This window comes from Zootoca vivipara, chromosome 10 (assembly GCF_963506605.1).
Source record: "Zootoca vivipara chromosome 10, rZooViv1.1, whole genome shotgun sequence".
In the NCBI taxonomy this organism is placed as follows: Eukaryota; Metazoa; Chordata; class Lepidosauria; order Squamata; family Lacertidae; genus Zootoca; species Zootoca vivipara.
This window is the reverse complement of record NC_083285.1, coordinates 40,653,610-40,680,032: the sequence shown is the minus strand read 5'-3', so window position 1 is coordinate 40,680,032 and position 26,423 is coordinate 40,653,610. Positions and strand designations below refer to the sequence as shown.

Genomic DNA, 26,423 nt, shown 5'->3' with positions numbered 1-26,423 from the left:
TCACGTTTGTCATAAGAAGGAACGTGGTCAGCTTTTTAAAAACAACCCAGTACTGTCTTGATGACGGGAACCAACCACACAAGACGCAGAAGGTTAAAAACCCAGTAGTTTATTTCAAAGTATAAATCTCAGGCTTGTCAGACAAAACCCCACTACAATTAACACGTATACAGACACTAATCTACAATGCATACAAAAGTCTGGGAGAACTTGCCATTGCCCTGCTTAAAATGGACTTTTTGGTACGTCCTACATTATCTTTATTTACATGTTCTTCTGTAGAAGGAAAAAGGGGAAAAGAGTGCAAGTTTCTATAAGGAGTTTTGTAGGAGTTTATTTGCCAGTGGCTGATAAGTTACTGAAGTCCAACAAGTACCTCAAGGTTTTGGCTGCCCAATTACTTTATTTACAGATAGAACTTTAACTTAGACAGCACTTAAAATATATTTCAAACAGGGAAAGCCAGCACAATAATGTGAGAAACCATGTGTTATAAAATATTGATTATATTCAATGATAAAATATCACATTTTAATTTGTACTCCTGTCTACATTCACCTCTCGACATAAAACTGGTTTCAAGAAGGATGGGATCACTTGTTTTTGGCAATACTAAAAGACCTTCCTCTGTGTTAACAAAACACTGTGTGCCGAAACACACTAAAAGAAAGCAGTATTTTCAATATATCAAGCTTTCATTTTCAAAAAAATCTAGGTATTTTTTGCTGTTGACTGAATAAAAATACTAAAGGGGTTCCATCTACTTTTGTGTACTGTAATCGTAGTTCTCCTACTTAATACTGTAATGTGGCAATTTGAGGGAACAAGGAACTTATAGGCTGACCTTACACGTAACATGGGTTCTCAGATCACAGACCACTTAATATTCAACAAAGAGCTTTAAATGAAAAGGTGAACCAATGTGATTTATTGCAGCACAACTTGCATTGTAATCCCAGCAATATCCCATACAGCAATAGCTTTGCCACTATTTCTTATGAATCCCTTTTGTGCAAAATGTACCTTAAGTAGCACTGTAATCATGCTGAAAATGCAGCCCAGAGCTAATCTTAGTGCTTCAGCAATCCCTGAAGCACAAACTTCTTCTTATGTTCAGAGAACACTTGCCAACCAGCTTGAGCATTCCACCTTTCCCCATTAAGTGACAAGTACAGAAAATGTATGCTGTACATCCCACCCCTTCCAAGTCTCCCGTCTCCTAGCCACTGAGGTCTTCCTGAAAAGGCCTTCTAGCTGTAATCTGAGAAATAAAATGGGAGACACAAACAAACAAGTTAACCTAAGGGACTCACAATAATTTAGCAGCAATAGTCACATCACTTTCTCATTTTTAAACAGTGAAAACATTTCACTTGTCCTTTCCTAAGACATGGAACTTGTTACTAACTAGAACATGGATTCTCAAGTATTAAAGGCAAAGAAGAGAAAACAGCAGAAATACAGATGGAGACATACTTTAGTATCACATTTAAATAGAAGTAGAAAACAGAATTTTCAAGCATGGGCCAGCCATATACTGCAGTAAGGAAAACATGGTGGGTGCGTTGGGAGAAATACTGACACAGTAAAGTGTGGACACTGAAATCCCTCCCTGACCCCTTTCTTTTCTTTAAGAACTTTGGGTTTGCCTAATCCATAACACACAGAGAGAGTGCTGAGCGGAACAGTTTCTCAATAAGCACAGAGTAGTAAAATTCCAATGACTCTGCAGCTTGGTATTTGTGCAATCCAGTTTAGCTTATAATACTTTGATAAAAAGGAAAGATTATTTTCCAATGTCTGTTATAAAGAATTGTAAACTCTCGTTTCTTTGGGGCAAAAGCAAAAAGAAATACAGCACCAGATACAAGGCCAAAAAAGTCACTAATTACGAGCTCTTGTTGACAACTAACCCAATTCAAGCCTGTTTCTGCCTTTCCCTCTGCAGTGGCCTACATAATTTGCCTGACCAGATCAATTCTGCTTGAGAAAGTGCAAGTCCCACCCCCACAATAGCCTCACTGCCATTTTCTATTCACAGATCTGAAGACAAAGTCCCAAGGTATGGATCTTAGATCCAACTTAACAGAAGCTGTAATTAGTACACATTACACATTATATCTGATTGATAATGGAACACTATCTAGTCCTAGAGAAAGAAGAGTAAGCAACAGTAAAATCTTAGCTAATCATCTGGTGTATCTCCATAACAAGGGGCAAGAGGTACAAAGTATGCAGATGTACTTTTCTCAGACCAGGGTTCACATTTTTCTCCTGCATATATTTAGGGAATGTTCATCCAGGTTTTTTCACCCTTTCTAGTAGCAGGGTCTTGAATAATTGTTGTTTAAAATGTGTCCCAGCTTCCTCCAGTGTTACAAGCCCTACAAAACACATTTCTCTTAAAGTTGCACCCAGGCTTAACTTTATTTCCCAAGTTCAATAAAAAAGTGAGGAGGAACTTCTCCAGCGCTAAGGACCCAGTGCAGATAATAAACTACATCTTTGGCTACACATAACAGATACTGTTGAGTCAACAGCAGAGTGGTAAGCCCCTTCCCCATTACATCTATTTTTGTAATGAAATTCTCCCTTGATTTTTGGTATACTTCCAATGGGAGTTGATTCCGCCCAACGTTATACTTATTAAAATTAGAGGTGGCCCTAAAATACCTGAAACTGAGAGGAAAAAATATCATTTTTGTAGGTGATTGCATCACTGTTAGGCAAGTGAGACAAAGCGTTGAAATGCCAGCTGTTTGCTTTAGGGTGAAGTATTCCATATACTAGCTCTAAGATAGTTCTTGACTTTAGTCATCAGATAGATAAGCCAGAAATTTACAAGAAACGCTTTCATGTCACTCAAAACGAATATAACTCGGAGGACATAAGGCGTACCATATAAAAAATGCAAGGAAATTTACTTGGTGTTCTCACATAAGAGAATTAAGACCCTGTCTTTCCAAAACACACAGCATCAACAAACTTTAGACCATCCTCTTACAAACCTTAAATTTCAGATTTGAAGTAACAAGTTAAGGAAACTGCTGGACCCTGGTCAGTCAATGGAGTGGGAACAGCTGCCTCCCACTTCCCAACTGGAGCTGATATACCAGGAAGACAATAGATGTGCTGCTTTCTCTGGAAGACGGCATAGTGAAACTTTCTTCAACATCTGTCAGGTGTGGTTCAAGTGTTCGTGGTGAGCACTAACTCTTGTTGGGATGCAAGGATGTGGAGGTACTGTATATTGTGCTGGCTCAGCCATTGAAAGAATGAAAGGTTCTATTAGAAGATTGAGTTGTTTTCTTTTAAGCAACCTTATCAGATTGGCTTAGCTTAGCAACCAAAGTGTTCTTGTATGTGAGGAGAATGAAGTGTCTTAGGCTGCCCACATCTCCTTTGGCCAATCCACAGGGCACACCAACTTCCCAAGGAGAATTGTCAAATACTGTCTGCATGACCCAACTTCATAGACCAGTCAGAACTAGCAGGTTAAATGATGGCCTGAGTGATCTCAAGTGGGAATTAACTCAGGAAGGTTTTGTGTGCTACACTTTTGAGGAATCTATAAGAGAAGGTTATGACATTCTGGGGCTAAGAAGAAAAAACGAAATAGCAAAAGAAGAAAGTGCGCACATGATGTGTGACTACATTTACTTTTGAAATTATTGGTTTAAGGCACAAATAATTTTTTTTTAAAAAAAGAGGACATAGAGATGAGGATCAGGAAACTACTGGAAATGAAATTGAAGTTTTCTATAAATCTGTTTTCTAGACTGGCTTCAGAATGCTCCCTGGTTTTGGTGGCAAGTATTCTGCAAACCAGCCAGAGGGCTGCTTAATCCTCCACCCCTCAAATAAGCAGATACACCTACATTTCTCAAGCACTGGCCACATACAAGGTCTTTTGCCTTCTAGAAAGCAGGCTGTGCCTTGTAAGACTAGTCACTGTTCCAAAACAAAATAAAGTAAGACCCTGAATCCTGACTTCCCTCCTAACCTGACCCTTGATCACTCCTCCTGCCCTTTGGCCTGTGCATGACACTCCTCTTCAGCCTACATCAGCTGGAAGCCAAATTCCCAGGGGTCACTGTCTTACGCCTTAACAGGCAGAGCAGCTTTGAGGGAAGGAGAGAGGACTTCGTACTTCAAGAGCTTATCAGAAATACAGGTTCTCCCACTGCAGGCTAGGAATTTATTTTGGTTTTGGTTATGGAGTTTGTGTAGTGTATGAGATTGCTGTCCAAAACAATCCTGCAGGGGGGATTTTTTTACAGTGAGTTTCATGCATGAGAATAAACCCAAAACCAGAGTAAGCCACAATTGTGGGGCAAGAATAGAAGCCTTCAGAGTCTGAAGTTTTAACTGCTTTGAGAAGCAATCACATCTGTTGACTGGGGATCACAGAAGGGTCCAAAGCGTCCATAGATGTCTTTAGCACGAACTGCAAAGTAGTATTTGCTTCCAGGCACAAACTGTGTAAGTGTGCATGCCATAGGCAGGGGGAGGGCCTTTACTTCCCCTATCTTTTTCCACTGAGAGTGCACAGTAGCACTGGGGTCCTCATGGTATGCATACAGATGGTAGCTATCCACACTGGCACAGCTCCGGTCCACTTCCAAAACACTCCAGGATAGCACTATGCCATTCTGACTTTGTACACGTGCTAGCTTCAGGTGTGGCTTCTGAGGCAGAGAGGTGTTGGCAGCTTCAGGAGGCAAGCGTGATGGCTGTGGGGCCTCTGGCAGTGGGGCTGGGTGCACAAGCCGCAGTGGCTCCTGAGGAATAATGAAGAGGCACAATGAGGATGGCAGAGGAGACTGTCTCATCCTATTGTCAAAATACATACATTACCATCCAAGCATTTCCAAGACCAATTCTCAGCAAACGCAAGATTACGTTTAAAACTAACAAGCCTAAACACTCCTGTGTTTCAAAGTGGAGAAGTCAAAAGGAGTAAAGGCCAAAACCTATTTATAGTGGCCTATTCTTCAAAGTGGGAGTAGCTAACCCTTTACCCACATCCAGCCCCTCTAAAAGCTTCATTATGGCTCCCAACTCCTCTAAAATTTATCATTCTAAAAAAATGCTAGAAGGAGCTGCAAATGATGTGTCCATTAAAGTAACCAAATTAGTCTGCTGCAGTGTGTGGAGTCACTTCAGAATGAAGAGCTGACAAATATGCAATGGGGACTATCAGTATACATTCTATATTACACCTTGTGGGGATTAAATGTATTAAATGTATTGTGTGAAGAAACACTATTTTGTCCACCCTGAATCTGCCCGCACGCAGCTGCACTAGATGACCTCATTTCTAGTATTAGAAGAGAGGGAGAAAAGTTTTTCTCTATTCATTTTCTCCACACATACAAAAGGGTAGAATTTTAATACCCTTTTATTATCCCCCCCCCATACTTACCTTTCCCCGCTAAATGACATAGCCTCCAAAGTTGTAATCTTTCCTCATTAGGGAGTTGCTCCAGCTACCAATTACTACGGTTGCCCCTTTCTGTGCTACTTCAAGCTTTACAGTATCCTTTTTTGGATACATGAACCAGAAATGTACACAGTATTCCTAGTGTGTGGTTTCACGCAAATGGAGTATACAGCCTTTCTTTTTAAATTTGTTTTTTATTGTTTTATAATAGTTTCCAACCTAGAACTCTTTTGAGAAAGGTAGGGTAATTTTAAATGAATGAACGACCATTTAAAGTCGGCACTGTCCAGTTGTGCCAGTCCCAAATTGCTAACAGATACTGCTAACAAACAATAGCATATATGACATGGGAGATAAACCCTTCTCCAAACATTCATCTCAACAACTAGACACGGGTACTTACTGAATGCACTTGAATTGGCCGATGGTGAACTGTGAGTTGAGGTCCTCCAGATCCCAAGGTTAGCCCATTGTTTACAACATACGCAGTTGTCTGAGGCATTCGTACTGTCACACCTAGAGCGATACCAAGGGAAAGGCACAATATGTTAAAGAAGTTAAAAATATAATGATACATTGTGATGAATTTAGCTCATTTATTTGCTTAACACTGCAAACCATCACAAAACATATTTGGCAGACACAAGAAGATATTATTAAAGCTTGCCATAACTATACTTTCTTTTACATGTACATAGGACGTTATAAAAAACACAGTCAAATATCACATACACCCCAAAGTCCAATCTCCAAATGCTTTGAATACGTATGTTTGCACCTTGTTTCCTGGGCAAGCTTTCTGTTGCAATATATTTGTCTAATTATAACAAAATTGGCATCTCCTTTTGAACCAAGGTACAGCTGCACATCTGCTAAAATATAAACCTTTCTCTGACGGATGAGCTTACCAGAGTTTTGTGGGTTGACCTGCCTTAAACTAGGGCTCTGCATGACTGTGGTTCGCACAGGATTCTGTCCTGATGATGTAGGAAGAGTATAGACAACTTGATGGTTAGCAGGGGCTCTTGGTATTGGGAGCCTGGCAGGAGTCTGAGTCACTGGACGATGGGTTACATTCACAGTTGTCTGGGCTAGAAGCAAAATTGTAATAAAAAGAATATAAAATGTTCTCAGACTAGAAAGCATATGCTGCATAAAATCAAAGCATACAAATCAAGCAATTTCTCATAGTTCATTGACACCTAAATTTTAGTAATGTGATTTACTGAATAAAGAAAAGATTAAAAAGATAACTTTCAAAATTACTGAATAACTACAGTAAAAAATTTTTTTTTATAAAAACCCAACTGGATTCTTCAGAACATGGATCAGTCTGGTGCATACACACAAATGTATTTCTTCCCTAAAATTTTCTAAACCTCAGTCTGTAAGTTCACCATCCCTTTGGTGATTAATGGATGGAAGCTCTTCAGAGCTAACTAGGCATTCTCATAGTAGTTCCCTCCAGGTCAACAATATTTTATTGCATTAGGGCTTCCGGTCTACTGCCAGCGCCGTCCGGCGGGGTTTGCCTCGAGCTCTGAGGCAACCCGGCACCGCGAGCGGGAGAAGCCGCGAAAGCGACGCAGCTACCCCATATTGTGCTTTATGGGGACGAAGTGCTCAGCAGCGCCCTAATTCTGACTCCCCTACTCTCCAGCAAGCTCAGTTAAGAGCCCCGGTTAGAGTGGGGTGGTAGTCGAAGGGGCCATTTTGAGTGTCACTGTCACCCTCGCGGCAGCGAAGCTTCGTGCTGGCGGCAGAGAGCGGTGGATTCTCCCACAGCGAAAGAAATCAAAATTGGGAAACCGTGAGTAAAAGAATCCTAAAAGTCTAAGATCTGATAGAATTGGCCACAGAAGAGGCTTAAAAAAGGGAGCCGACCTCTTCCAATTGAGAGACTGTGATACAGTAACCTGATCCCTTGCCGGGAAGGTGAAATGAAGTATCTAATTGGACTTAAAACACCCCCCCCCCCCGAGATCCAGATCTAGGTCCCTGGAGGGATCAGCGATTGGACTTTGTGTTGTGGAATTGCTAAAAAGAAGAAGTGGGGGTATGGCTGAAAGAAATTAAAAGGAAAAGATGCCCAGACTGGGTAACAAAATGGAGTACAATGTTTTGGAATAAGACTGCCACTATCCCCTGTGGTGCAACTTGCTGTTTTCCCATGAGATGAGACTGGAATAGATAAGATGGCTCTAGACTCAACATCCGCAAAAGACCAGCTTTGGCAAAAGATTCTTTTAGAATTTTTTGACATTAGAAAGGAACTGAATTCGTATACCAATCAGTTGCGTGAATATAATAAACAATTAAGAGAGGCGAATGGAGAAAATGCATGGAAAACAGGACTGGAAATGAAGCTGTAAAATTGGATATAGAGGACAAAGAGGAATTACCAACATTGGACATTTCCATGGTGCATGAAGAAGCTGTACAATTTGAAGAGGAGGAGGAGGAAGAATGGCAGAATGCTCCACAAGTGGGAGATGTGGAACAGGAGGAGGACTGGACGCAAGAACACCTCAAGGACGAACCAGGGTGGGCTTTTGCCCTCCCAGTGAGAGAGGGGGGACAGGGCATGCTCTGGGAAGTTAGAAAGGAAGGTACAGGTGGATGGGGAAGGAAACAGCAGAAGTGGGGTAAAATTGTCTTGTGGAAATTATGGGAAAGGGTGGGAGTGGGTTAATAGAATACAAATGATGGTAGGGATGGATGAAATGGAAGGCCCAATACTGGTATGACATAAGGATTTCGCTGAAAACTCCTGGATAATCTAGAACTGGGGGAAGGGGGGGAGATACATTATGTTTGAAACAATATAATGATATAAGAGTTAATATTAGAAGGAGGAATCGTTGTTAGTAAAATTTATAGGCTGAAGGGAAAATTCTAATAGAATAAAGGGAAATTAGAAATATTTGGTTTGTAATACGAGATTAAAGGTGATATTAATAGAATTTGGAATTATAGTTGAATATAGAAATAAAGGATTGAGAGAGCAAATGTTTAAGATGTGTTAAATAACAATGAATACTGTTTAAATAATATTGTAACAGGGACCCAAGGTGGGGGGTGTCGAGGGAGTCCAAAGTGTTACGATCAAGATATGCTAGAATTTTTGTTTCTTGTATTCTGTATTTTTTCTGTTTTGTATTTTCTTTTTGTGTTTTGCATTTTTGTATGTCTTCTGTGTTTGAAAATTTTTAATAAACACATTTTAAAAAACAACAACAATATTTTATTGCATTATCCCCTCTGGGCATCATTTAAGTGTAAAAAAAACCATTTTCTATAGCTGGCTGCAAATACTGCATCCAAGAGGCAATTCACTTTACTGGAATCTCTCTCCTTCCATACTGAACTATTTCCTTTCCCTAGGGCCTAGGCTATGCAGTCTTACCTGTGGGGAGAACATGTATGGTTGTCTGCGACAGGCCAGTTGTTGGCATGCCTGCTTGTTGGAGAGGGCTTGTCTGTACTGGCTGCAGAGGACGAGCTAAAGACTGGGTTGACAGGCTCAAAGCAGGTGTAGATGGGTTCTGCTTCTTGCCACCTGCTTAGGAAAAAAAATCATTGTGCAATTATAAACAGAAACAAGCAGCTGAAAAACTACTGAAAATTTTGCTTTAGTGGCAGTCAATTGCAACACAGATTCTCCTTTCAGTTTTTACACTGTACGTGAAATAAAAACATCAATTAAAGGATCTCACCTGTACAGTTCACAGCTTCATTTTAAATGCTCAAATTGGGGCCAACAACCAAAATATTGTAACCAAACTGGGCTTTGAAGGAATAGATATAATACCTACCCCACTGTCTGTTCCCTGCTCCTCTAAGGATAGATTAACTAACAGAGTGGGGTTAAAACTTATGGAGTTTTGTACTGCTCATAAAAATGGACTGAATAACTTTCCTGGTGACAATAAGTTTACTTTTATCTCATCAAGGGGGCATAGTGTAGTCAATTATTGTATCTGTTCTCTAAATCTACATTCTGATGTTAACTTCTCTTCTATTGGCCGGAAAGCGAGATGAGCACTGCAACCCTATAGTTGCCTTTGACTGTACTTAACTGTCCAGGGGTCCTGTATCTTTGCTTATTGGAGTCCATACAGAAAGTGACCACTCCTCCTGACTATACAATGTGACCCAGCAAATAAGATCTTGAAGCCTCATAACTGAGATCAGGCCTCTCATAGTATTCTGAAAAGGATTAGACGATCCCCACAATTTGAAGGGGTGGTCACCAAATTCCTGGACTCCTCGACAAAATATCACATCTCAGAGCAACCCTTACTAACTCAAATTCTATTAACATAGTAATAACAACATTTAGATGACTTCGTATGATTTATGATTTTACTATTTTAACTTATGCCAATAAAGGCTAGCAGTTGTAGTAGCTTCATTTTATAAGGTTTCAGAATGTCTGTGAATGGCAGCAATGACCACAGTTCAAGAATATTACACTAGTCAAGTATCTATGAAATTTCTGAAATCCTCAAGACATTGTGTCAACTGCCTTATTTAGAGTAATATAGGATGCAGCAAGATACACTGGCAGCAAATTCCACATTTAATTAAACATTATTATGCCAGCCCATTTCAATGGGAGTAAATGTACATGACTGTAGGCTCATAGCTCAATTATGCATGTGTTTAAGGGATTATTGGGTACTGCTCTACAGGGTCCTCTTGTTTATTTACATCTTCTAAACCAGGGGTGTGAAACCTCCAGCCTGTAGGCCAAACATGACCTGCCAGGGGTTCAAATGTGGCCTGCAAAGCTGTTTTCTCCAAACCATGCCTGTCTCACACCTGAATCCACTATGTCTGTACATTTCATCCAATATAAAAATGGGGAGAAAGTTAGCATCTTGTTTGATATTTTCCATTGTAAGTGAGGGTAGGAGGCACAAAGCTGGCTTGGACTAGAATAGCATGAATATATTCACAAAATGTATGGCTAATAAATCATGGGTTTATTAACTTTAGGCACAAAGAGACAATATAAGGACTAGCACAATATTATGGCTAGAATCAGCTACAAACCACAACATTAGGACATCTAATTTAAGAATTGATGAAAACAGGTTTTCAGCAGCAATTGTGCTTAACTCAAGTCATGAAGATAGAAGTACTGAAACATATAAGAACAAATATCTAAACACTAAGTTCAGATGGTGGGAACAATCCTATGCACTCATGGAAAACACATTCAAACAGGACAGTAGAATATCTGTCAAAACTTGAACATACTTTAATGATGAAAGGACACACTGCACAAATATATTACTAATACCTACATTAGAATTGCTGCCTAGAACACTGGATGATATTTTAACTTTAAAACTTCAAGTGCCATCTGATGGAATCTTTTGACTTGGCAAATATTTATCATCTTTGGCAGTTAACATTCTCCAAAAAGCAGATGTCCAAACAAAATAAAAGAATTTCTTCCAGTAACACCTTAGAGACCAACTAGTTTGTCATTGGTATGAGCTTTCATGTGCATGCACACTTCTTCAGATACACTGAAACAGATGTGTATGCACACAAAAGCAAACTTAGTTGGTCTCTAAGGTGCTACTGGAATAATAATATTTATTTATTTATTTATTTATTTATTTATTTATTTATTTATTTATACATACCCCGCCCATCTGGCTGGGTTTCCCCAGCCACTCTAGGCAGCATCCAACAGAACATTAAAATACCATAATCTATTAAACATTAAAAGCTTCCCTAAACTGGAAGGAATTTTTTTATTATGTTTCGACTACATCAGACCAACACGGCTACCTACCTGTAAGGAAATGTCCAGTTAGTCAAAGTCCATCATAATTCATGCATATCTTCTGACTTACCTTGAGAGGAGCCATCATCATCATCCAGTGTGAGATCAATTACTCCACTGCCTGTGGCCTTTCCACTCTGGAAGACATTTATTATTATTATTATTTATTTACATACGTTTGCTTGCTTCTCCGCTCCCTTTCCAACAAAGTGTTAAAAGCAGCATGCAATAAAATCTAAAATCTTCACAAGAAAACATAAAACAAGCTCAATAAATTCCAGCAAATGCCTTGACAAATCTAAAGGGTTTTATCTGACAGTTGAAACTATAGAAATAAGCAGACAATTTAAGGAAATCCTTTACTTTTCCAAAGACATCACTAAGGTAGTTTGTTCTACATATACCGAGGGCCACATAGATCTAAAGCAGAGTAATGGAAGAGAGATTATGTGGCAGATTATGGGACTCCAAGTTCTTTAAGAAGGAAGGAAAAAATATGATACACACCCATGTTTACAAAAATTTTTTAGTAACATTAATTTTCTGCTAGCATTTTTTTTGGGGGGGGGGAATCTGTATCTGCTAAAAATGTAACATCATCCAAGTTGATTTACTGAATGAGGAAGAAACTGAAACCATATAAAGAAAAATAAAAACCAACCTACCTGTGCAGCTGTCTCAGGTGCTTTTTTGTTTGCTGAAACATCTGCTGGTGGCAGCGAAGGTGCTAGCAACCTGGATGACTGACTCTCTGAAGGAGGCGAGAAACAATCACATTTCATTGGCTATAACAGCAATCATGGCAAACACTTAACTGTCAATCATATATGGTGAACTGAGTACTAAATATGGAACTTTTAAAATTCAGATTTCTTTTAAAAACAACATATTCCCCCGTAAAGCAGTTTTCTACCCTAGTGCAAGTGCAGTGGACATATAAAACTTACCAACTCTAGGTGTTGTTGCAGTGCTTGTTTCAGAAGAAGTTGTACTGCTGAAGGCTGACAGAGGTATCTTCATCTGTATGGAATTCCTATTGATGGGAGGAGTATACACCCCTGATGTGCTTACAGTAGCCAAAGTAGTCCTTGTGGCTTGTGCAACAGGGTGTGCTGTTGATACAGCCTGCACAGCTAGAGTTGTCCCTATAGAACACCCAACACTGGCCGGAGAGTTCCTCTGAATGTTAGAGTTGGGTACAGAAGAGCTGCTTGGTTTTACTGAATTAGCCGATGACAGAGACAATGGAGTTTTGGTTATGTTACCAACATTAGATTGACTTTGTACAGGTATAAATTCCACGTTGCCAGATTGCTGGTTAGTAACCAAAGTACCAGTATGACCTTGCAGGATCTGAGGCTGGGAGGACATTGCAACAGGTACATGCAGTATTACTGGCAAAGACTGCAATGAAACAGACATTGGCTGTGCGCTCCCACCAGCCACTTGACTCGTACCAACTACTGTTGTTGTGTTGGCCGCAGGTAGAACAGAAGTTGACAAGGAGCCAGAAGTCAATGGTGCAGAGGTGACAGGAGTCTGCGGTTTGGGATGTCCACTGACGGCTGTCTGTGGAGTACTAAGAGTGGTAGCAGACACTACAAAATAGTAAAAAGATAATTGTTTTAAAAATCTGTGCCAATTGAACTACTTCCATAAATACAGTAGAATATATCAACTTGATATATGAGGTAAAGATGGACTGAATAAGCCTGTACAGGACTGGAATCAGAAATCATGATTATAGAGAACATTCTTTGGAATTCACACTTTAAAACATGTTGTAATGGTGTGTGCTAATTTGAACCTTTTTCTGTGGTTTACTTCTGTAGATCATGGCACCAGTAAAGTGCCATGCTTGATATAAAATATACCCTTCAATTAACTATTTTAACGTTGGTTCAAGACCTTATCTTAAAATGTATCCTGGAAGGCACTCTAAATATCCTGACGTCTTAATACTTAATGTAAAGAACAGCACAGGAAGCTGGTATTATCAGCAAACTTAATTATCACTCCCCATAGTTCTGCATAGACAATAGACCAGGGGTATGCAACCTAAGGCCTGTGAACCGGATGCGGCCCAATCGCCTTCTCAATCCAGCCCGTGGACGGTCCAGGAATCAGTGTGCTTTTACATGAGTAGAATGTGTCCTTTTATTTAAAATGCATCTCTGGGTTATTTGTGGGGCATAGGAATTTGTTCACACCCCCCCAAAAAAATATAGTCCGGCCCACCACATGGTCTGAGGGATGGCGGACCAGCCCACAGCTGAAAAAGGTTGCAGACGCCTGCAATAGACTCTTCCCCTAAAAGTAATCTCAGGATTCAGGAAACATATAGATAACCAATTAGTCATTTCTCACCAGGGTCATGCCCTTTCAAACTTCAAAATGCCCATGGTAAATAAAATAGAAGATAGAAACTTGTAGGAAATAAACAATAAAACAAAGAAATAAAGTTTTAATGACTATTAGTCAACCCCTTTCCCTAAGGATACATATCCTTGCCACCTGGAGAGCATGAAGCAAGTTGTGTGTGTTTCCTTCTTTACTTCTATACTATGCCACTATATGGCTAAATTAGAGATATAATTCAGATGGTAGTCTAAATTTTTTGAAGGAAAAAAGGTTCCCCATGAATGTTACTTCCTTCTGCCTGCTCTTGGCAACAAAGCCTCTTTGCAATGAGTGAGGCAGAGGTTTTGCAAACTGTGTGCAAATGGTGGAAACTGAGCAGTAAAAAAAGTTTTAGCTCTAGAGAGCTTTGACTGAAATGAGTTTCCCCCTTGATTGGCAACTTTTAGAATTTTTTGAAAGATCTTATGACCAAAGGTTTACAGCTTTGAATTTGATTTGTATGATTGAGGGCTCCAAGCCCCAAACCATTAAAATCTGTCCCTGAATTGTTGGCAGCAACATCTGTGAATCCCTAAATTTATGTAACACTCCCCTTCCTTGCATGCAAAGCCTTGCATGCAAAGCCTGTTCCTGTGGTTGCCTTGAAACATTGTCGGCCAACAGCATTCCTTGGAAGCCACTGGAAACCAAGTAAGACTAGCATTCTATATATTACGACACAGAGGTGTATGTCAAATGTTTTCTTTGAATATGTACTCTATTTGAATATTTTCTATGGGTCTAGGTTTGGTAAAGGCTGGGTGTTTCAATCTATAGTTGTGCCCTCAAAAGCTCTTCTGATCACAAAGCTTCTGATGCAAGAGCTGTCTGTTGCATCAGTACCTGCATTGACTTAGATATTTTATTGGTTTCAGAATATCTGAAGAAGTGTGCATGCACACAAAAGTTTATACCAAGAACAAATTTAGTTGGTCTCTAAGGTGCTACTGGACATTTTATATATATATGATTTCAGAATTGATATGGAAAATGCTCTTACGTAAACATCTATTGCAGTAGTTTGGATGAATACTATTTAATTACACCTGAGGATGCAGACAAGAGCAGACAAGTTTCTAACAGAAATCTTAAGTTGCAATCCTTGTCTTCCTTGTCTTCTAATGGGCTAGTTGGCATACACTGAACCTCTTAGCCAGCATGGAGCTTAATGCATCCTTCTTGGAGGATGCCAGAAGAGAGATGTAAGGGGTGCAACCCTGAATTTTCCAGTGGTTTTCAATACTACAGTATTTTTCTGGGTTGGAAATTGGTGTGTGGTTATGGTTAGAGGTGCTAGAATAGAATTCTTCCTCTCAAAGTTCTTTTTTTCCTTCTTTGCTTTGAAACATCTACATGGAACAACTGATAAAGTTAATCTGAAGTATGGGGCTCTGTGTCATCAGAATGCTTATGGCATGTAGCTCTTTCATTTATTTCAGATGAGAAGGTAGCATCCCTAAATGCACTATTGATATCAGGACTGATTTATGAAAGGAGAGGCCAGGGGAGGGGACGAGAAAGAACACAGGAGAGCAGAAGTGTCCTGCAATAAGCAGAAAAATTAAGGGTAAACACTTTTCATTTCTGTGTTTATTACAGCTCTTGAATAATAAAAGGTGATCTGTAGTAGTGAATAGACGTTGTTTCTATAGCAAGACATCATATAGTGCCACCACTGAGTTCAAAAAGGAGAGCAGCATCTGCTGCTGCTTTTGATACTCATAACTGTCATCTGAAAGATTTATACTAAGGCACTTTTCCCAGATAAAAAAGGGGGGAGAGGTTAAATACATATCTGATGTGTGAAAAACATTTTACCTGTATTCACAGGGGACTGTAAAGTATTTGATGTGGCATCTCCTACATTTCTCTTGGACTCCAGCATTTGTCTCACTGTTCCGGCATTTCTGTGGAATAAAGATTCATGTTAGCTGTACCAAGTGCTGGAGGTGAAGCAAAGAGCAGTACAGGGGAAAGCTATTTTTGAAATTTGAAGTAATTTATCTCTATCCATTTATTCACCAGTATCTCACAGTATTACTGGTTCCATCGTATATGTGTAGGAGTGTAATAAGCCACCCAGAGTGGCTGGGACAACCCAGTCAGATGGATGGGGTATAAATAATAATAATAATAATAATAATTAAGCTGAATTCCTGAAAAATTGACAACCGAAACTATTATTGGCTCTCATTTTATACAATTTTTGATGACTGCATGAGAATGATAAAAAAACATTCATATTTTTAACAGCAGAAGAGAACAGGGCACAACTACCCACTTCACTTGTCATTATATACCATAGTGAAAAACAAACTATGGTTTAATGTGAACTAGCAGCATGTTCAGTGTTTCTTGCTCTGTCCCTGTGCTGCTGGCCTGCCATGAACCTAGACTTGTGGTTTGTCTCCCTCAAACAAACCATGGGTAGTAAGAAGAACAGATCTTAAGATATGCTCATGGTTTGTTTGGAAAGAAACAATCTTGGATTTGGATGTCATGAAAAGTCAGACACTGGCTTGTTTCCCAGCAGATGTGCAGCAACAGGGAAGAAGTGGAACGACAACATGTGCACAGTGTGCACTAGCATGCAGCTTGTTCACAATAAACCAAACTTTGCTTTTAATTATGGTTAAATATGATGTGTGAACTGGACTAGTATATAACAGGAAAGCTAGTCCATCAGCCAAGATAAATTGTATTTTTATGCAAATGTGTCATTCCAAGTACATAAGTACATATATTCCACAATATGAGGGTAATAGCTATATTCTCAGAGCTTACCGATACGCCACGCTGTTGATACTGCCTGTGTCACCCACTGCCTTTCCTGGGGAATGGGGTGTGTTTTGTAGATTCTAAAAAGTAACACAAACCAAAGTGAGACCTATGTCCTCAAAGTCACACAGCATACATGACCACTCCATCCACCAGGTGCACTTTTTTACTGTCATGACTCCAAAATTATTAAGTTGTTTTGTGAGAACTTCATTATACAGTTGACTCACAACTTGCATATATTTAACTTGCGCAAATTGCAGCTTTATGTTATTGATGGCTGACCAACTGAAATTACACAAATTAAACATACACAAAGGCCGTCCAAGATCTTGTGAGAGCCTCCCAAGCACGTATGAGAGCTTCCCAGAGCATCATTCGTTGCCAAATCCAGAGTCCCACTACTCCCACCAGACAAGGCTGAAAAAATGGGTGGAGGGGTGCTTGGGGAGGGTAAAATGCCTGTTTGCTGAGTAAGTGCCCTGGTTGGTGCAGTGAAGAGGCCTAAACTGGGGCAGTTTGCTGTCACATGGCAGCAGTAGGAGAGTTCAGGATCTCACAGTTCCTGTTCTGGCTTTACCCCTCAGTACCCCATTTCAGGAGTTTCCACTGGTGGCACTTCTGCTTTCCCATTTGGAAGGGGCACTAGGGATCTCATTGCTATCTCAACCAAACCCCCTCCAGAGCAGATCAGGTGTTAAATAACAGAGCAATTCCAATCACAAACTATATTTTTGCATCTCATTGAGATTCAACTTCTGCCATCCAGCTTTCTGATCTATATAACTGCTAACTAAGATTTCACTTCATGCATCTACCAGTGAAGTGGGTTTGAGTCCATAAAACTGAATAAATTTATCAGTCTTTATTTCTCCTTCCTATTTCAAAAAGAAAACTGTGGCCTTCTGAGTTCCTCACTGTGAGCTATGGTTCATGCATTGCATGACATGATAGTTTGCTACAATTGCTACAAGTCCAGCTTTCATAAAATACGTCTGCAGTACATCAGATTCTGTGGCACAGTTTGCAATGCTAATATCAGCATGGCCTGTATACTCTAAATTAGTAGACAAATATTTCTTTTAAATTATTAATACTGTAAAATTATGAAGTTTTAAAGTTATGACATTTTTCTCAATCGTGCAAATATGAATATATGGATTTTTAGCCCCTTTACTCCAATTAATTTGGAGAAGTAGCAGAAAATATGCATGAACTAGCAAATATGCATGCTTATTTTCTAAGATTTAGATCCCTTCTGTCATGGAATCCAGGGTGATGTAAATGTGATGACCAGGCAGTCGCCTGTCTAGGTATAGAGTAGACCCAACCCTGCTTAGCTTTAGCAAGGTAATTCAGACCATGGCCTGGAACACACATTATCTTGCTAGGTAAGTTACTAAACATCCACTGAGACTTTCACTGATTAACAAGTTCCTAAGCCTTACTCCAGCTTTCATTTTCTGTTCTGATAGGCCAAACTCAATATATTCTGCCTTATTACTACTTAGAGAAAATTTCTTCACGCGCATGTCATCCCCCAAAATGGAGAATTAATGTATTTTCAATGTATTAATTTAGCACAAATACCTCTCCCCTCAACAAAGAATGCATTTCTTAACCAATTAGTATTTTTTTCTAGGAGTGCTTTTTAGGAAAGAGATGTCGTTTCAATATAGTCCAATTTGATTATCACCAAGTCCAATTTAATTACCACCAAGTTAATTTTTGATCTAAACAGTAATCAGAAACATAAAAATATCTGTCCTTACTTCTTGTCTTTTCTTTGAATCCTCTCTGGCTGCTCCAAAACGTCTAGTTAATCTTGCAATTTTAGCCTTAAAAAAAGAGAAAGATGACAGAGAAATCAGATACGATCTCAAAAAGTATTTTAGTTTAATTCAATTTATTATTGCTTTGATGGGTAGTCATATCAACAAATGAGGTCAAAATAATAAAAATAAAATAAATATAATTCCTCATTTCCAGCAATTATTATCATTTGTAAAGAATGGGTTCTCTCTGATCTTCATAGCCATAGAACAAATACAGCACCAGAGTGATTAATACTTTCACTGATGTTAGAATGCTAAGTAACTTTCTGCCATAATTGGGTTCTATAAATTTGCTCCAATAGGCACATTTTGGCAACCTAAAATGTTCTAGGTTTCTTATTTATTACTAGTATCCAATTTATCAGGAGCATCTGAGTGCACAGGGTGTCAGCGATGCTTACCAGGCTGGTGGGTGGGGCAAAGCAGGAGCACTGGTGGAATCAATTTGGTGCTTCCACCATTGTATCTGCACCACCTCAAACTCACCCCCCCTCTGCACTACTCTGGTTGTTGTTGTTTAGTCGTTTAGTCGTGTCCGACTCTTCGTGACCCCATGGACCATAGCACGCCAGGCACTCCTGTCTTGCACTGCCTCCCGCAGTTTGGTCAAACTCATGTTTGTAGCTTTGAGAACACTGTCCAACCATCTTGTCCTCTGTCGTCCCCTTCTCCTAGTGCCCTCAATCTTTCCCAACATCAGGGTCTTTTCCAAGGATTCTTCTCTTCTCATGAGGTGGCCAAAGTACTGGAGCCTCAGCTTCACGATCTGTCCTTCCAGTGAGCACTCAGGGCTGATTTCCTTAAGAATGGATAGGTTTGATCTTCTTGCAGTCCATGGGACTCTCAAGAGTCTCCTCCAGCACCATAATTCAAAAGCATCAATTCTTCGGCGATCAGCCTTCTTTATGGTCCAGCTCTCACTTCCATACATCACTACTGGGAAAACCATAGCTTTAACTATACGGACCTTTGTCGGCAAGGTGATGTCTCTGCTTTTTAAGATGCTGTCTAGGTTTGTCATTGCTTTTCTCCCAAGAAGCAGGCGTCTTTTAATTTCGTGACTGCTGTCACCATCTGCAGTGATCAAGGAGCCCAAGAAAGTAAAATCTCTCACTGCCTCCATTTCTTCCCCTTCTATTTGCCAGGAGGTGATGGTGGTAACAACTCCTGTGGGGGAACTGGCTCTGAGGCAGAGTCACAAAGGATAAAACAAACACAAAACCAAAAAGAGAGTACAAGTATCTGAAGGAAAAAGTACACACACCAACAGGAGCATTACTTTTTAATGTTGAAAAAATATTTTTTTGAAAAACAATGTCACAAAGTCTTAAAAAGATCTGCATATATACCTGTAATTCGGTAAGGACAGTTTTATGTCTCTTGCTACATTCAATCTTATCTACTCTGGTTTTCAGATCTGCTAGATTTTTATCAAACACAGCACACTGCAGTGCATTGAACTTTTCTTCTAGCAACCGCTGGATGACCTACGAAAACACATGAAAATGCTAATATTAACATTTTATATACAGTACAATTAGCACATATGTCACTCAGCATTACAAAACTTTTTATAAGGTTATCTAATTAAACTTTATTTTAGTATTTAAACAAAACTTAAGGTCAATAATTAGGTTTTTGCTTGTTGATCATGTAGTTTCATTAAACATGTCTATGAAAAATCTTTTTTGGATCTCAATGTTTGCAAGCAAATTCTCTGCGTTCCTTTTTGGATCCACACCCTTAATGGTTTTAGAGGAAGTCACACTTGTTAGTTTGTTGTGTCTAAAATGTCAACTATGTCCCATATTTATTGGTAGACTGTGTTCTTTACAATCCTGATTATATCTACACTTGCATTTGAAAAGGGATTTCCTCTTATAGTTTAGAGCACAAAAGCTACAACTTATTTAAGGGCAGCTTTTTGTATATAACACAGAAAGTTACATACAGACAACATCTTCCAGTGTCTTTCCAGCACCCACTAAAGACTTTCCTCTCCCAACAAGCCATTTAAGTGAATATATTTATCCCAGTTTTGATCACAATGTCAATGAAACTGTATTTATACATTTCTATTGTTATTTTGATTATTATATTATTTTGGGGTGCATTATACAAATCACCTTTACTGATTTGCATATAAACAAGCATCCACAGGGCTGCATTACATGTGGCATACAACTTGGATAGAGAACCCTCCAGATGTTAATGGACTACAACACTCATCATTCCTAAACCATCAGCCATACATACTATCTATCAGTCTAGTCTGAGACTTTCCTAATCTCACATGTTTAGAATTATATTGCATGAGGGTCTTGATACAATACAGCAAGACCCTACTTAAGCCATTTTAAGAGATGTTTAGTATACACTCTTAATTTGTAAATTAACAAGTCACATCAGTGGTGTTCTTAGAACCAAAGACTTAAACCAACATTCTTTGCCAATCCCCCCCCTCACAACAACCAACAGGCAGTCAGCCAGAAACTGGCCAGTGGTCCATGGTCTACTCTGTGTTCACACAGATAAAAGTAGCTTAAGAGGAAGAATATATTTCATGGTTTGACTGTTGCCAAACTCAATATGAAATATTGGGCTACCCTAGTATTAAATATTTCTATCTGACAGGATCAATGGGAACATAATAACAATACAATACAATAGTTTCCTTTCACTCAATTCACCATAACACAAATATTCTGATCTTCAAGACAAAATGTTTGCAAGTTGGATGCTGCTGGAAAAGAAGTGTTTGAAATTAAAAGGCCAAATGTGTGCAAGATAAGAGGGAATCAACTCTACCTTTTCTAGTTTCTGATTGATATCTCCTCTGGCTGTAATTTTTACTTCAAATTCTGCTTCATATTCTTCACCCATATGTCGACGGCGTTTAGAATGGACATTATCCATATCCTCTGATTTGGAACGCTTTCTTCTTGATGCCTCACCTAGAAGGATACAACATACTCTTCAAGGAACTCTACTGACCACTAAAATATTATTCATTCAAGACAAATAACTTAAAACATAAAGATTCATCTGGTTCTCTCACTGCAAGAAGCAAAGTTACAGGAAACCAGGTGGAGGGCCTTCTCAGTAGTGGTGCCCTCCCTATGGACACCCTTCCTTCAGATGTCAAGGAGATAAAATAATTACACAACTTTTATAGAAAACATCTGAAGGGATTCCTGTATCAGGAGGTTTTTAATAATTGATGTTTTTATTATGTTTTTAGATATGCTGCAAGCTGCCCAGAGTGGCTGGGGAAACCCAGCCAGATGGGCGAGGTATAAATTATAGAATTGCTGTTGTTGTTATCAGTTTAAAAAGGAATACAAAATATATGGCATAACAGCTTTCACTTATTTTACTGCATTGTTGACTCAGTGGTCCCATCTCATCAATTACTGCCAATCACTATGTCACATATGAGGACTTGAATTCAGTGTTCTGAGGTCTGTTGTAGCCCAGAGATTCTGTAGCAAAGTGGCAGTTGATATGTCTGAGAACTAGAGGGAGGCCTTGAAACACATTTGCCTCCCAGCTACTCTTGTCCCAACAACACATGCAAGACACATCAGCAGCAGTTGGGGTGAGAAAGTCCTGTCCAGAGATTGACTTTAACATCTGGTTTGATTGTATTTTAAATACATTGAAAGCCACTTGGAGAACTTTGTTAACAGATGGGGTATAACTATTTTAAGATTAAAAGAATTGGTAGTTTCTTCACTCATATGCATAAAGAGTAGAGATGCTGAGAACTGGCAAGAATCTTTGCATTCTATTTTGTAAGATTATAGTAATTTCCAGGCAAGTGTTAGCACACATCATTCTAATAACAAACAGGTGATTGAGCACCTATCAAATTGGAAGCGGAACTGGGCCACCCCAAAAAGAAGATACTATTTTATACAGACTGATGGGGACTCCTTTAGTATGCATCAGTATATAAAAGTCTAAGCTAATAGGGAAATAAATTAAACAGAAACAAAACAGTATGACTAGGAATCATGATCTTCCAGGCCATATGGAATATTGAGGTGTCAAATGACAAAGGAGAAGAAAAATTGAGGAGAAAATGAGAAGATGAAACCTCTAAATTTGAAAGGGAGCTGTTAGAAAATAAGACTAAATTACTTTCTAAAATGTATAAACTATTATTGGAATGGATACGAAAGATGAACAGATCAAATCAGTGATGATACACTGGGCAATAGATTTTGGTTATAACATCCAACTACTTGTCGAATGTTTCAGAAAACTGTCTTCTGGAACTGATTATGTTTGACAACCGAGGTACCACTGCACCTTGAAAGAAAATTATATGAAAATGATGTATTGTTGATATTTAACCCCTAGCAAATTAGCCAAAATGTATAAATCAAGATCAAATGCATGCTGGAAATGTAGAGGGCACCTTTTATTATATGTGGTGGATGTGAAAAGTAGTAAAAGCATTTTGGGAGATGATATACAATGAGTTGAAGAAAAAAAAGTTAAATATAACGTTTTCTAAGAAACAACAAGTTTTTCTTTTAGGAGTTTTAGGTGCAGAGATTCCAAATGACCAGAAGGTACTATTTATGTATGCTACTACAGCTGCCCAGATTTTGTTAGCTCAGAGATGGAAAGAAAACACAGTCCCTGCACCAAGGAAGAATGGCAGAAAAAACTGATGGACCACTACACTGAAATGGCAAAACTGATCGGAAGAATTAGGTACCAGGAAGATTTGAATTTTAATAAGGAATGGGAAAGTACATAATGTAGCTGAAAAAATATTGTGAACAATTAAAATCATTAGTAGGATTGATATAATACTTGTAGGCAGTGCTTTTTTTCTTTAAAAAATGTTTAGAGGTACTCTCATTTTGACTCAGGAAAATCACCATTTTATAGTTAAAATCGGGGGAAATAAATACAGTAAATGGACTAAAGTACAAAGATTCACAAAATGTTTAAGAAGTATGCGTCCCCCCACGTCCCCCCAGAGAAAAAGCACTGCTTGTATGTAAAAGTTGATGTATGGATAAAACTGGAGTAACAGAGGAGATGCAGGAGAAAAGCGTTGGCATTAGGATCCATAAAAGCGGGGAGGGAAGTCAAAGGGGATTTATTGATTATATCTTAATTGCTTTCTTTTTGTTTGTAAACCTGAAAATGAAAAATAAACCCCTTTTTAAAAGAAGAGAAAATGAGACGGGCTGCTCCATTCTCTTTTAACGATTTGCGGAATATAAGGGTGGGGAAATATATCACAAGGGTAAAAACTCTGCTCCCCTTCACCATATGGGGATGGTTTCAGGAAGAAGGAACAAAAAAGATTACACCTTTTAGCCATTCTCATATGCTCATCTGCTATATAGCCCTGAACATTCTAGTACTATAATACATAGCAAAGCATGGCTAGATGGGGAAAACAAAGCATGAACAGCACTACAAAGCTCCTGTTTCAAGATGGCTGGAGATAAGCGCTCCTGTTAAGACGGTTGGAATATATGCCAACATTTTAGTGAAGATACTGTATTACAGATACAGTGAAGACACAGTGTCTGAATACAGGAATGCAGCAATTCAATTCCTTGAAGCAAAACTATTTCTCATCTTTGCCATACATACCTTTTTCTGGTGGTCTCTCTTCCTCCTTGTCATGCTCCTTTTCTTCTACTTTTTCCAGTTCTTTTTCATCATCTTTGCCTTCTGCGAGAAAGATAAACCACTTTACCTTATTGAACAAAGCCTCACCAGTTATGTGTTGAAAAAGATATTCACAGCTAGTTATGTAAGTTAGTTTCCTATATGTACAGCTAAACACACACAAAAATAACCTGAAATTTTAGTTTTAAAAAACCCAAACACCATTAATTAGTTACTGTGGGAATTAGACTTTACAGAGTTATACAGAAGAAAGCCTGGACCATTTCACCCTTTCCCCTCCTATAAAAACTATAGACACTCTCTTTTAAAGTTTAAAGTACGGTAAGTAACTTTTACTCCTTGTACTCGCACTTGTTAAATATACAAGGCAGGCAGGTGTAACTTATGTTACCAATACATATTACATAGATCTGTATCTAAGACAAAACTATAGCAGACTAACTCCGAGGCGGACAGCAGCACAGAAGTTCAGCTGCTCTCACACAAAATACCGTTACTAACTGCCATAACTGTCTCAGGCATATGACATCACGGAGTTCTACAGTCCTTGAGAACAGCAACCCTTTAGTTAACATTCTGGATGCTTTCATCCCACAGTTACATCAACCAGTAATATCTTAGTATTACTCCTCGAGCAAGTAAATCACCTCATTCTACTATTTAATCAATATGCAATCACTCACTGCTAAGCACTAATGTTATTGCCACATTTATTTTCTCAAGTTTCAGGTCTCTTCCTAAAAACTTTGTTTCAGCAAGATGGGATTCCAGTTGTAGGTTTATTGCAGTATTTAGAAAAGGATAAAACCCAAAGTATCACTTAAAACAAAGAAGTGACAGAGATTTATGAAATTTATTGAGACTTCCGGTTGATTGCACAGCCATTCAGATGGGAGTTCTTTTGTTGAAAGAAACTCCAGTGCTTTGAAGGTTGGGGAAGGCAAAAGCACTGCGGACCCCCAGCAAAACCCCAAATAGAGCATTTTGGGGACTTTGTGATCCGGCGGGCACCTGTTGCGACTCCCCCTCTGCCCGGAAAGCTCTTTTCAGAGCGTAGAGAGTGAGAGGGGTCTGAGACGTGGGCGCTGAGGATCTAATCGCTTCCTTCATGGTGCGAAGCTTCCAAGTCCAGAGGTTGTTAGCGATCAATTCCTCCGAAACAAGAAAATTTGAAAAATCGTGAGTACCCAAGATCTGAATTAGATTTGGACTAATTTGGCTACAGAAGGGGGGGGCAGAGGTCGACCCTTTCCGCTGAATGAATTTGAAAGCAGCGGTCGTTTTGCCAAAGCCCAAAATACCTAAGGGCTTTATAAAACTTCCCGAAAGGAACTTTAAAATCTCCCCCGTTATGCAGGGAAAGGGGGGGGGAGAGTTATTGATTATGCATCCATGCGAAGATTTGGGACTATTGTGGAATACCGCTCTCTCTTCGGAAGCGGACCACCCAGTCAGCAAGAGGTGAGACTCTATTGTTGCATAACAATAGAACGGATACCTTCTACTTTCGCTTTCCAGTCTGGAGCTACAAGCTTGCTGCAGCTGCCTGAATTTTGAAAGAAACTTAGTAAAGTTGCTAAATAGTTTCCCTCTTGATCCTGAGAGAGACTTTTAGAAACAAGCTGTGCTGGAAATTTTAAAATTGCGAACTGTAAAGGCTTGAGTAAAGGAGAGTGCCTTAACAAGCAAAGGACATAACGGGTTTATTCTACTGTTTCCTGTTTTGTAACAAGTCACGGATGTGACCTTGAAGCCTGCCTGCTTGACAGTTATGGCTTCTGGATTCAGATGTTATAGGGAATTAAGAGTACTAACAACACCTTGCCCCCCAAAATATTAATGACCACTCCCAGTAGCACTATATAGATATTAAATAGCATTAGGGATAGAATAGTACCCTTGCACCCATAGTGTGACCACTACAGGGCCAAAGAGTGCTGCTTTCTGGATTTGGTCCCATAGGGAAGACCAGAACCAATGCCCCCAATTTCCATTCTATGGAGCTGTTCTAGGATAATATCATGGGCCAATGGCATCAAAAGCCAGAGAGAGATTGTAAGTTATCATAGCTTATTTCATAATGCAGGTTAGCTGTTGGACTGGGACCAATCAAAGAGAGTATCTCTTCACTGTTTACAAGAGCAATTCAAAGTGCTACTGCTTATTTTAAAATCTCCTGACTCCAGGCAAATTTTCAGAACTACCACCTCTGTATCAGCACATCGGAAGGCTGAGGTAGCAGTCAGAGACCCACCTTCAGGTGCCTCCACTATCAACAGTGAAGCAAGAGCAGATTTTTTAAAGGCAGATGGTTACTGGGAGGAGGGCATTCTCAGTTGTGGCACCTTATTTATGGAATTCTTTCCCCCCAAAAGGCTCTTTCTCATGCCAGGTAGCAACTTTCTGATTTTCTCAGAAGCTTGACTGTAAATACTATAGGAGTCTTAGTGCTGCCAGTTTCATCTGTTTAACTTTTAAACAGTAAATGTTTTGATGTGTT

The 26,423-nt window shown here is 39.2% G+C and overlaps 1 protein-coding gene across 7 annotated transcripts in view; it reads right to left on the bottom strand.

Annotated features, from left to right (window-relative positions):
* Positions 1-93: 93 nt before the first annotated feature.
* The window catches only part of ATF7IP (activating transcription factor 7 interacting protein), a 79,619-nt gene continuing 53,289 nt past the window's right edge, over positions 94-26,423 (bottom strand). For 5 of the 7 annotated variants that reach the window (XM_060279748.1, XM_060279744.1, XM_060279745.1 and 2 more), the window contains exons 3-15: positions 23,885-23,965; positions 21,068-21,213; positions 19,609-19,746; positions 18,197-18,262; positions 16,431-16,504; positions 15,465-15,553; positions 12,194-12,844; positions 11,912-11,997; positions 11,317-11,383; positions 8,850-9,005; positions 6,352-6,534; positions 5,847-5,959; positions 94-4,781 (exon numbers count right to left, since the gene is read on the bottom strand). In XM_060279748.1, coding sequence (XP_060135731.1) covers positions 4,365-4,781; positions 5,847-5,959; positions 6,352-6,534; positions 8,850-9,005; positions 11,317-11,383; positions 11,912-11,997; positions 12,194-12,844; positions 15,465-15,553; positions 16,431-16,504; positions 18,197-18,262; positions 19,609-19,746; positions 21,068-21,213; positions 23,885-23,965 — 2,267 coding nt within the window. In that variant the 3' untranslated portion in view covers positions 94-4,364. The remainder of the gene's footprint in view (positions 4,782-5,846; positions 5,960-6,351; positions 6,535-8,849; positions 9,006-11,316; positions 11,384-11,911; positions 11,998-12,193; positions 12,845-15,464; positions 15,554-16,430; positions 16,505-18,196; positions 18,263-19,608; positions 19,747-21,067; positions 21,214-23,884; positions 23,966-26,423) is intronic. The other 2 variants (XR_009558275.1, XM_035127641.2) reach the window with 2 other exon arrangements.